This window comes from Gouania willdenowi, chromosome 7, assembly GCF_900634775.1.
Source record: "Gouania willdenowi chromosome 7, fGouWil2.1, whole genome shotgun sequence".
Lineage (NCBI taxonomy): Eukaryota > Metazoa > Chordata > Actinopteri > Blenniiformes > Gobiesocidae > Gouania > Gouania willdenowi.
The window spans coordinates 1,335,223-1,346,142 of NC_041050.1; the positions used below are offsets into that span (position 1 = coordinate 1,335,223).

General features: G+C 42.1%; 1 protein-coding gene across 2 annotated transcripts; it reads left to right on the forward strand.

The window, feature by feature from the left end:
- Positions 1 to 214: 214 nt before the first annotated feature.
- On the forward strand, positions 215 to 5,295 carry slc52a3-1 (solute carrier family 52 member 3-1). 2 transcript variants are annotated; one of them, XM_028453322.1, is made up of 4 exons: positions 215 to 351; positions 1,378 to 2,341; positions 4,438 to 4,561; positions 4,697 to 5,295. In XM_028453322.1, exons 2-4 carry the CDS (start codon positions 1,398 to 1,400, stop codon positions 4,907 to 4,909), a joined length of 1,281 nt encoding a protein of 426 aa, XP_028309123.1. In that variant the 5' UTR covers positions 215 to 351; positions 1,378 to 1,397; the 3' UTR covers positions 4,910 to 5,295. The 2 variants fall into 2 exon arrangements, with proteins under 2 accessions (XP_028309123.1, XP_028309124.1); XM_028453323.1 differs by having other exon boundaries at positions 232 to 336.
- The last annotated feature ends 5,625 nt before the right edge of the window (positions 5,296 to 10,920 follow it).

Here is a 10,920-nt window from a genome sequence, read left to right on the forward strand (position 1 = left end):
CACAATGTGAACTCACATTTAAACATGTTTTCACACAAGGTGGATAAATGAGGGCCAGTATGAGGGTGTTTTCCCTCCTGATTCTGATCCTGATCCTTGGTCTGAAGGTCACTGTCAGCTGTTACAAGTATTTTTCCGTGGAGTGACTGCTCTACATGTGTGTGTGTGTTATCCTGTGGACTTTGACCACAGCAGCTCTGACCATAAACTCTGCACATGATGAAAACAAGGCTTATGTCTGCTGGGACGGTAGGAAGGCATGGGGTCACATCCTCACACCGACTGACACGGCGTTCTGCTGCTGCTTTGGTGGATCATGAAGAGATCAGAGTGAACGTAAGGAACGTAAAGGTTGGTCTGAGACTCTCAGCTGAGCTGTAGTTTTCTCCTGTCTGACTGTAAATGTGTGAATGAAATGTGTTTACGTGAGTTTTATGGATCAAATGAGCACATGGTGATATTCTACTTGGTCACTTTCTCACTTCAAATGTTTTCAGAACTTTCAAAATAAAGGTGGAGAATCAACAGAGATATTTAGCCTCAGTGTGATTCAGGTTTTTAACACTGTAGGTTCCAAATGCATCGTGGGAAACTTTTCTGAAAATTTCAGAGACCCTCCATTGTGCTACTGACAAAACTTCTTGTTAACTTCAAAATAAGAGCCCTATTTACAAAAATGTTAGAAAAACTAGTGGAAGACAAGAAAAGATGCTTTTATTTTGAAAAGGAGATGTTTGATTTTTAGCTTGAAGCTGGTCCTAGGACCATTTTACATTCAGCTCCCAATGCATCATGGGACGGTTGAGTATGATTAGTGTGCATACTTAAAAAATGTCCCCATATAGTATACTGTACATCCTGGTATTTCTCACCTACTCAGTCTTTTCATACTATCTAATGTGAATGAACTACATACTCATTTAGACGTCACATTTAGTATGAGTAGTACGTTAGTATGACCTTTACAACATGGCTTTTGTATCTGTGCAGTTGGAGCAGAGTTAGCATGCTAGCATCGCCGTAGGTTAGCTTAGCGTTGCTAACACAGAGCTGATTTTATCCCCTTTGACTGTGTGTTAGTGTATCTTAACCTTTGTGTGTGTGTGTGTATGTGTGTGTGTCTGTGCGTGTGTGTGTGTGTGTGTGTGTGTGTGTGTGTGTGTGTGTATGTGTGTGTCTGTGTGTGTGTGTGTATGTGTGTGTGTCTGTGCTTGTGTGTGTGTGTGCGTGTGTATGTGTGTGTGTCTGTCTGTGCGTGTGTGTGTGTGTGTGTGCGTGTGTGTGTGTATGTGTGTGTGTCTGTCTGTGCGTGTGTGTGTGTGTGTGTATGTGTGTGTGTGTATGTGTGTGTGTGTGTGTGTGTGTGTGTGTTTACAGACTGTCCTTCCTCTGGTATCATGGCGGTTCTGGTTCACTTGCTGGCCTGTGCCTTCGGGCTGGGTTCGTGGGTGGCGGTAAATGGTCTGTGGGTGGAGCTTCCTCTGATGGTCACCGCCCTCCCTGAGGGGTGGGACCTTCCGTCCTACCTCACCGTCATCATCCAGCTGGCCAACCTGGGCCCGCTGCTCGTCACCCTCATACACAGACTGAGCCCGGGGCGCCTTAAGGAACGCTACGTAGTCTACGTCATCCTGTGCGTGGGCGTGCTAGCTTGCGTCCTGCTGACCTTCTTCTGGGACAGGACCACGGTGGTGGGCGGAGCCCCACACAGCACCGCCTTCTTTGTCCTCACCTTCTTTCTGTCTCTGGTGGACTGCACCTCCTCCGTCACCTTCCTGCCCTTCATGACACAGCTTCCTGCTAAGTACGTTAGCACATACTTCATCGGGGAGGGGCTGAGTGGCTTCATTCCGGGCGTGATCGCCTTAGCCCAGGGCGTCGGCATTGCTAAGTGTGTCAACGTCAGCTCAAACCACTCCGGCCAAGTCTCATGGTCCATACAAACCCAGTATCTGCCTCCGAACTTCTCCACAGAGTTGTTCTTCTTCTTCCTGGCAGCCATGATGTGTGTTAGCTTAGCCGCTTTCATCGCTCTGAACAAACTGCCTCGATCCATTGAGCTCTCCATGCAGACTCTGGTACAGGAAACCGTTCCTTCTGTTAGCGGCGGACTGGAGACCAAGGATGGAGGCAGCAAACACCTGAGTAAACTCTCAATGTACCAGCTGAGCTTCATCTACTTCCTGGTGTTGTGGGTGAACGCAGCGACCAATGGGCTGCTGCCGTCCGTGCAGACCTACTCCTGCATGCCCTACGGGAACCTGGCCTATCACCTGTCGGCGGCGCTCGCGTCCGTGGCTAATCCGTTAGCCTGCACCATCGCCATGTTCTTACCAAACAGGTCAGTGACGAGCAATAAGAACCAACAACATACACACAGATACAGCACGGTTAGTGAGTCCAAACACTCCTTAAGGTGTGTTCACACCGAATGTGACTTCAGTGACTATAGTTGCCTAAAATCGCCCGTGATGAGTCACTTGAGTCGCTGGAATCATGTGAGTCGTGTTGGTTGAAGTGAGGTTGCTTGACATTGCGTCATTTACATTGATTTAGAATCAAATCTAGTCACCAGAGTCACTGAAGTTGTGATTGATGTGAACGCACCTTTAGATAGTGGAGGGAGGTCATCAGGAAATAAAGCACACCTGAGTGGAGACAAAAGAAAAGGTGGAACAAGTTAAAGGATCATAGGGCAGGATGTATAAATCAGTCTCCATAGTGACAGCACGGTGGTTAGTGGAACTGTTTCTCACGGAGCACAGCTGATTAGTTACTGTAACTAGAGGATGGATACCCAACCGACGGCACCATACAGATATGTAGAACTGGTGGTGGTGTTGGGTCACATGGTGTGGTTAGCGTGCAGCTTAAACTGTAACAGTGAGAACAGGATCCAGTGGAGGAGGAGGAGCAGAGGAATAACTACATGGATTATCTTTATCTTTCATACATTAATTATATAAATACATCTCATGGGTCTCTTGCGTGCACTACGCCCCTGTTTGTGTTTCACTTTCACTTGTTACCCGTGCGATAATCTGATGTTGACGTAACAATTGGTGTTTACCACTAAAACAAACGTACATATGTCATTTCAAAAATGAGGTTTTCACTGTTGGGCCAGATGAGAAAATGCGTCCCGATCCACGCTCCAACTGTGACATGGTTATTTATTTACTCTCTGTTTATGTGACTGTTTACTGTAAGACCTGTGCACATGCCTCTGCGTACATCTGTGGAACTAAACGGTAGTTTAGTCCACTCTGCTTGTTTTCTTTCAATCTCCAGGACGTCTTCTCATTCTTTTTTATTTCCAGTAATGTGCCGTCTCTCCATGCTGTCGGAACAGCAGAACAAAATGTATCACTCATTCTGTTCAAGGCAATAGGGAGAAATGTGTGTGTGCTCATTGTCTTTGGTTGTTAGCGCTTCATCACCCATTAGCATTAAAAAACTTAAAATGAATGTTCATTTTTTCACAAATCCTGCCTTATGTTTGTTTAATCTCTAATGGTGCGATCACATTCTAATTCAATGTAAATGACGCAACATCAAGCGACCTCCCTTCAAGCAACGCTGCTCGCACGATTCCAGAGACTCAATTGTGTGGTTGAGTAGCGCGACAAGTTGCTTTAAGTTGAAAATGATAAACTTTTCATGTGACTGAGTGTGTCACAACAACAAATGACTCACTACGCTACTTCCCCTGAGGGAGAAGGGTATGTCTGCACCGACATACTGGCTGTACACTTCTTCTACGGTCGCACGTTTACAGCTTTTTAAATTCTAAGTATGTTTTGAGTAAACTCATCCTTTAGTAACTCCTTTAGTTGAGCTTTTAAACCGTGAATACAAGCCGCTGTAGAAGAAGTGTTCAGCCCTCTCAGGGTCATCATCTCACTGGGGTAGACGAAGTGACGAAGCGACGAAAAGTGAGATCATTAAGTGACTCATCACTGGAGTTACACTGATGAGAACCTTCCACACATGCAAACTCAGATTAGGAGCTTTGGACCTTAAAGCTGCACTATATAAGTTAGAGTCTCTAAGACACCAGAAAACTCTCCACTAACACAAGATAATGTCCCTACATTTGTCACTATGTCTCTATTGAGAAAACAGTTACTCAGAGCGTTCACAAAGACAATGGTAAGGGACGTTGAGAATTGGTTTTAAAATGGAGCAGAGAGAAGATTCTACATACTGCAGCTTTAACGCAGTCAGCCACAGAGCAAAATAAATACGACACTCAACACATGGTAAAAAGAGTCAAAGCTTAGAAGCTCAGTAAGTTTATTCTTCCAATCTGTGAGAAAGTTCTCGTGGACTGAAAAGCTGTGATCAGTGTTTGTGTCAATATAAGTACGGAATATAAACAAACAAGTTTTATAACCATGCTAACCATGCTAGCTAACCCTGACCCCTAACCCTCAGGTCCCTGGTGTTCCTTGGAGTGCTGACGGTATCAGGGACGGCGTTTGGCAGCTACAACATGGTGATGGCGGCCATGAGTCCTTGTCCTCTCCTTCAGGGATCAGTAGTGGGAGAGGTCCTCATCGTGAGTGACACACACACAGATTTTATAACACACACAAAGCTTTAGTAACACACTTGTGATGTAAAGCAGTTTATCAGCAGGGCGTTGACCTTTGCTCGCTGCTGATGTAACCTTCTCTCTGTGTGTGAGTTGCAGGTTCTGTCCTGGCTGTTCTTCACTGGGACTCTGTCCTATGTGAAGGTGATGGTGGGGGTGATCCTGAGGGACCGGAGCCACAGCGCCCTGGTGTGGAGTGGAGCAGTGGCTCAGACTGGTTCTCTACTGGGGTCCCTCACCATGTTCCCTCTGGTCAACGTCCTCCACCTGTTCCAGTCTGGAGACTTCTGTAACACACACTGTCCACGCTGACAGTGAACACACCATAGCTGGATCTGGACCAGGACCAGGACCAGGACCAGGACCAGGACCAGGATCAGCTGGGCTGGAAAAAAATATGCATATATTTGAAGCTTATTTAAAAATGAACAAAACTATGAAACAATCACATTTTAATTAATTTCATTCTAATCTGATATTCAGTTATAATAAATTAACAAACTATTTTAAACTTTTGACCCAATTCTGAAATAATCACATTAATGTTATTTAGTCAGTTTGGCCACTAGATGTTAGCAGCGCCAAACTTTAAAGCGTCAAAAAATATATATTTAACTTAAGAAAAATCAACTAAATGTTTTTCAAAGGTCGATGTTAAAGGGAATAAAATACATTCTAAATAAAAACAAAAAAGGCAAGAAGAAGTATTTAATTTAAATATGATTCATAAAAATGTTTATTTCTTTCTTGTTTGTGCGTTTAGCTCCATTATCTAAAACATAAATGAGTCATTGTGGCCATGGGAACACGCCCATCCCCCTCACACAAACCTATAAATAAGTAACTGATATGGCAGAATTTCATTTTTTAATCCTTTAAAATAAATAAATAAATAAATAAAATATCACTGTAGCTAAATTTAGATTTATGATCACATGTAAGCTTTCTGATTCTAATTTAAATCAGATTTAATCTGAATTTAGACAATAAATTATTCCTTTTTGTTTAGCTATAGTTTCAGTTGCCTGACATTAGTCATATTTCCATTTAATAAACAGTGTTATTCTCCTGCCAGCAGAGGGCGCTACAAAGAAACAGATTCCCACAGAAACAGTCCAACATGATGAAAATCTTCATCTGGTTCATAATAAGTAGTGAGTGAATCTGTTGGATAATTAGCAGTAGTTCCTGGTCTAAGATCTTTGTTGACTCTGTCATCATCTCAGTGTCATTCTAACGTGTTAAAAAGTGAGTGTGTGGTAAAGATCTGCTGAGGTGTGAGTGTTCACCTGTAGACGTGAGTGTGAACTTGGAGCATCCATCCTTCCAGCTGGACTCTGATTGGCTGAGATCTTTGTGTGTGTGGGACAAAGAGGAGCCATGAAGTAAAAGTGTGCGTGATTGTCAGATGGTCCCAGCGCTCCTCCAGCTGGTCCTGGGGGGCCTGCAGCCCATTCCACTCTTCTGGAGCACAGGGAAGTCCATCTGCTCACCTCTAACCTCTCCATCCTCCCTCTAGACGCTCACCTCTCACTAAATGAGCAGCAACTTCTTACCCTAACCCTCTAACACACAAGTGTCAAACTCAAGGCCCGGGGGCCAAATCCGGCCCTTTAGAGCATGAAATTCAACCCGCTCAAGAAAGTAAAAATGATATAAAAAACATGAAACATTTTGCAACTGATCAACTAATTCAGTAGTAGATATCTCAGAATACAAAAACATCTATTAAATTTCACAATATTTGCAGAGCTCAGTTTTCCACTTCTTACATCACATGATGGCAGCCATTTTGAATCTCAAATTGTTGAAAAAACTTCCACAAATTCCCAAAAGATTGGGAAATTTAAATGAAGTTCCTACAGGGACTGAAATACTAACATACTTTATCATTTATATGTGGAAGAGCAAACCAGGGAATACTAATGTTGAATCACCTGAAATCTGTGGCCCACTTAAGGTCAAACTGCTCCATATTTGGCCCCTGAACCATAACATGTAAGAAATGAACCATATCCAGTCAATAAGTGACAGATATCAGTCCCTACACTTTAAATTTAATAGATTTTTGTGACCAATTTCTATGTAACTAATGTAAATATGGAATAATTTGAGTTTTTCTAACAGTTTCACATTAAAATGGCTTCAATCATGTGATATAAGAAACTGAGCCCTGAAAATATTGTTGAACGTTTTTTTCTGTCATTTTTATTTTCTCCTGTGGGCCATACTGGATGCTCCAAAGAGCCAGATTTGGCCCCGGGTCTCGAGTGCTAATAAACATAAACATGTGTAGTGGTGTCTGTATAGAGTTCCTTCAGTTTCAGAGAAAGAAGAACATTTAGCATCTTCTAGTTTCCTCAACACGTTTGAAAGAAAATGAAACAAACGCTGCAGAGATTATCATAAAATGAGATGTGATCACTGCATTTATTCTTTTGGTTTTAGTTTGTACATTTAGTCCGTTGTTAAAACGCTTTGAGGTCCGGTTCAGATGGTGAACAGGTTCAGATGGTGAACAGGTTCAGGTGGTGAACAGGTCCAGGTGAACAGGTTAGGTGATGAACAGGCCCAGGTGAACAGGTTCAGATGGTGAACAGGTTCAGGTGGTGAAAAGGTCCAGGTGAACGGGTTCAGGTGGTGAACAGGTCCAGGTGAGCAGGTCGTATAAAGCAACGTTCACACCTCCCAGCCCTTGGTTTATGTGGTTTATGTTAAATTTAAAGTGACAGGCCAGTGTCATGTGGCGTTGGTGCCTCTGTTGCTTCTTTTCTATCAGCAGGTATTGATGTTGCTTTAATGAAGTGGTGAACACACTCCACAGTGTGTCAGCGTATGTAAATGCTTCCTGTTATTGTTATGCAGGATCAGCACAGGTCAGCAGCGCGCACCCCCCCACCAGGAACCCTTTGTTCTCAGAGGCCATACTGTGCCACATGAGGGGGACCAATTACAGCATCGCACAGCCAGACGGGAGTGAAAACCTGTTACCCTGCAGTAGCGAGCTAATTATTACCCCCCTCAGTGTGAGAGAGAGTGGAACAAAAGCAGCTACGTGTTCCAAATAAAAAGCTGTGTTGGTTCCACGCAGAGACGTGAAGTCGTACGTATTAAAAGCAGCGTCGCCAACACTAACATAAAAGGTCGTCTCTTCAATTTACAGCCGTGAATTGCAAGTGAAATATTTGAAATCCCACAGAAGCTGCTTTGCATCATCAATGGAAAGGTAATTTACAGGAGTCACTCTGGCAAACATATAACCTTGACTTAACGTCAGGAAATGATTTATGAAAACGCGTCTCTGCTGGAGACCAAACTGTTGACACGCGGCCCCCAAACTTTGAATTATCATTCTCAGGAAAACCTGTCAGTGGAAGAAGAGGAGAGCAACGTTGATTTAAACATTTAAATGACATAAACACACAAAATGAAGACAAACAAACATTAAAAAGACAGAATAACAACAAAAACAAACAAAATGAGAGAAAAATATACAACACAACTGAGCACTAAAGCCCCGCCTCCTGACCAATCAGATCTCTTAGAAAGCGAGCTGTCCAATGAAAGGTGATGTGTGAACACGTCACTGTGTGGATCTGGTCTGACGCTGACAGAGAGAGAATATTTAGACATCGATGCAATCCTTTAATTTACCGACGACATCATTTAGGAAATATATAGATTTATATCTGATGACTGATAAAGTAAAATCAATAAAATAAGTCAGCTGATAAAGCCTGCGTTCATCGGGCGCTTTCAGACTGATAAATTAATTAATTAATTAATTAATTAATTAATTAATTCATGTATTCTGTGGTAATGCAAAGAGCCTCAGTCCTTTTTTTTAATAGTTCAACCAACCAAAGTTAGTTTTTCAAAAATAGATGTTGAAAACACACAAAATGTAAATCTATATATTTACCTGTGCAACATGCATTTCACAGCATGCCTGTAAAAAGAAATGTTTCTTTCAAAATAAAGCACAAGTCCAACATTAGAGATATTGCGTGTTTATTTATTTTTGACCAGCTGTCTGCGACCCACTTTTGGGTCACGACCCTCCAGTTGAGAATCGCTGCTGTAGATAATATAGAATATAAATATATTCCACCTTATGATGTAGGCTGATCTGTATGAACGCAGCATCAGAAACACAGACAAAGTAAAAGAGAAGAGAAAGTTAAACTGATTCTCTGTTTATATTCTCACTCATTTAAATATTATTAACACTCATCAATTCCTGCATTAATTACTTTCTGCTTTTACTGGTCTGAATTATGTATTTTAATTCTTCATATGTTTAAAGAATTATTCCTCATACAGTTCATCATGTGATTGGTCTGACGCTGTAATATCCACCTCCGTCACTAGAGTGCGCTGGTTAACCAGACTGAAATCAACACGAGTACCTCAACTTGTTGTGATCGACCTTCGTAGCACAGCTTCTCTCTCTGACGGACAATGTTTGGTTAGGTAACGCCCACTAACAAAGATTAATCCTGGATATAAATATCTAGAGTTGTAACATAGACACCGTAGTAGAACAACAATAACAGCGCCCCCACACCAGCATCAGATTTACTGACAATTTGTGATTATTTCAAAAACACAAAGGAAACAAAAAATGAAGCCAAACTACTGGTGACGTCCCACTCCATTCATAATTATGGGGTAAATGATACTATTAATTAGTGATTTTCTTCTTCACTACAAAGATTGTAATCGTTGGACTTTCCTACATCGACAGCACAGTTGATCCTGGACCTGATTTGTTCGATTAAATCTTCCCTTGGGGCTGAATGTGATTCTGGCGGCCCTGATTTGGACCACAGACCTTGACTTTGACATGCCTGCTGCTCTTTTACCTGCTGCTGCTACAATGGAACCATTAGACCCATTTGTGTCTTTGCCCCGCCCCCCAGTGCTTGGTCCAGCTGCTGCTACTCCCCCCCCCCCCCCCCCTTAAGTGTGTGTGTGTGTTTCGGGGTGGGGGGGTGGCGGGGGAGTGATAGGGTCAATGAAGTGGTAAATAGCTACTAGTGTGTGAGAGCCCACTTCAGGGTCCCTGGTCCTTTAAGGGCCGTGATGCAGCGCTGCTATTGGTTACTAATGATTCATCCATTAGATCAATAAATCCATTGATAATGTTATAACTTATGTATAATGTTGTGGTGAATCTGGTGTCCAGTTTAACTAGTGACTGACTTCAGATTCAGTCACTATTTAAACTGACCTGAAACATCATCATCGTGGGTTTTACTCACACACTGTTAGAATAAACTAGTCAATACTCAACCAGCGTCGCTGTCACAATGATGCGTTCATGGTCAGAGTAACTGGATTAAACTGGCTGTGGAAAGGCAGACTTCACCCCATCAGTGATGGAAGTCTCAGCAGTGGAGCTAAAGAGCCACATGTGGCTCCAGAGCCACAGGTTGACTACTCGTATCTTCCTCCTCCTCCTCCTCCTCCTTCTTCTTCTTCTTCTTCTTCTTCTTCTTCTTCTTCTTCTTTTCTTCTTCTTCTTCTTCTTCTTCTTCTTCTTCTTCTTCTTCTTCTTCTTCTTCTTCTTCTTCTTCTTCTTCTCTTCTTCTTCTTCTTCTTCTTCTTCTTCTTCTTCTTCTTCTTCTTCTTCTTCTTCTTCTTCTTCATACGTAGACAATGTTTTATTCACAAATGTCGGGTTTGAATCTGGTTACAAAACTTTTGCTCTAACAAACAATGCAAAACAAATGAATAATAATTTAAAACCTTCCTTTATTACAGTATATAGTGTCTATACATTTTATTTATTTACTCTCATTTAAAAAAATGTTTATTGCTCCACAATGTAGCCTTTTGTTTTGTACACAAAAACAATGTTTTTAATAGAAGAATATAAGTGATTATATTAGACCAGGGGTCATCAACACGGTGCCCGTGGGCCCCAGGTGGCCCTCATGGACCATGTGAGGGGCCCACAGGAGCTCCGTCTAAAATCTGATTTACTTTCCAGAATTCAAACTCACAAAGATAAATAGAGAAGACAGATGTAGTTAGTAACGTTAAAGCTGATATCCAGAGTTTCTCAGAAATCTATGTTTATGTATCATTCTTTTGAAATTCATAAAAATCCCTATCTAGTCTATTACTATGGTCTACTGCTGGTGGTCCGTCATATACATTAATGTATATAAGTCCCTCCTTCGTCCTATAAATGGAAATGATCGCAGAGTACGTCCAGCCAATAGGCTTCCACTTCCTGTTTTTGAGACTGTCAATCAAAGTGAATATAGAATTGTTCACGGAAACAAGGCCACACGTCACAACAGCAAACAGGTAAA

Bases quoted from the DNA above. Each gene is read 5' to 3' on its own strand.
- slc52a3-1 (XM_028453322.1), top strand. From the start codon at position 1,398: ATGGCGGTTCTGGTTCACTTGCTGGCCTGTGCCTTCGGGCTGGGTTCG. The intron at 2,342-4,437 runs GTCAGTGACGAG...CCTAACCCTCAG, and splicing joins GCCATGTTCTTACCAAACAG to GTCCCTGGTGTTCCTTGGAG. The intron at 4,562-4,696 runs GTGAGTGACACA...TGTGAGTTGCAG, and splicing joins TAGTGGGAGAGGTCCTCATC to GTTCTGTCCTGGCTGTTCTT.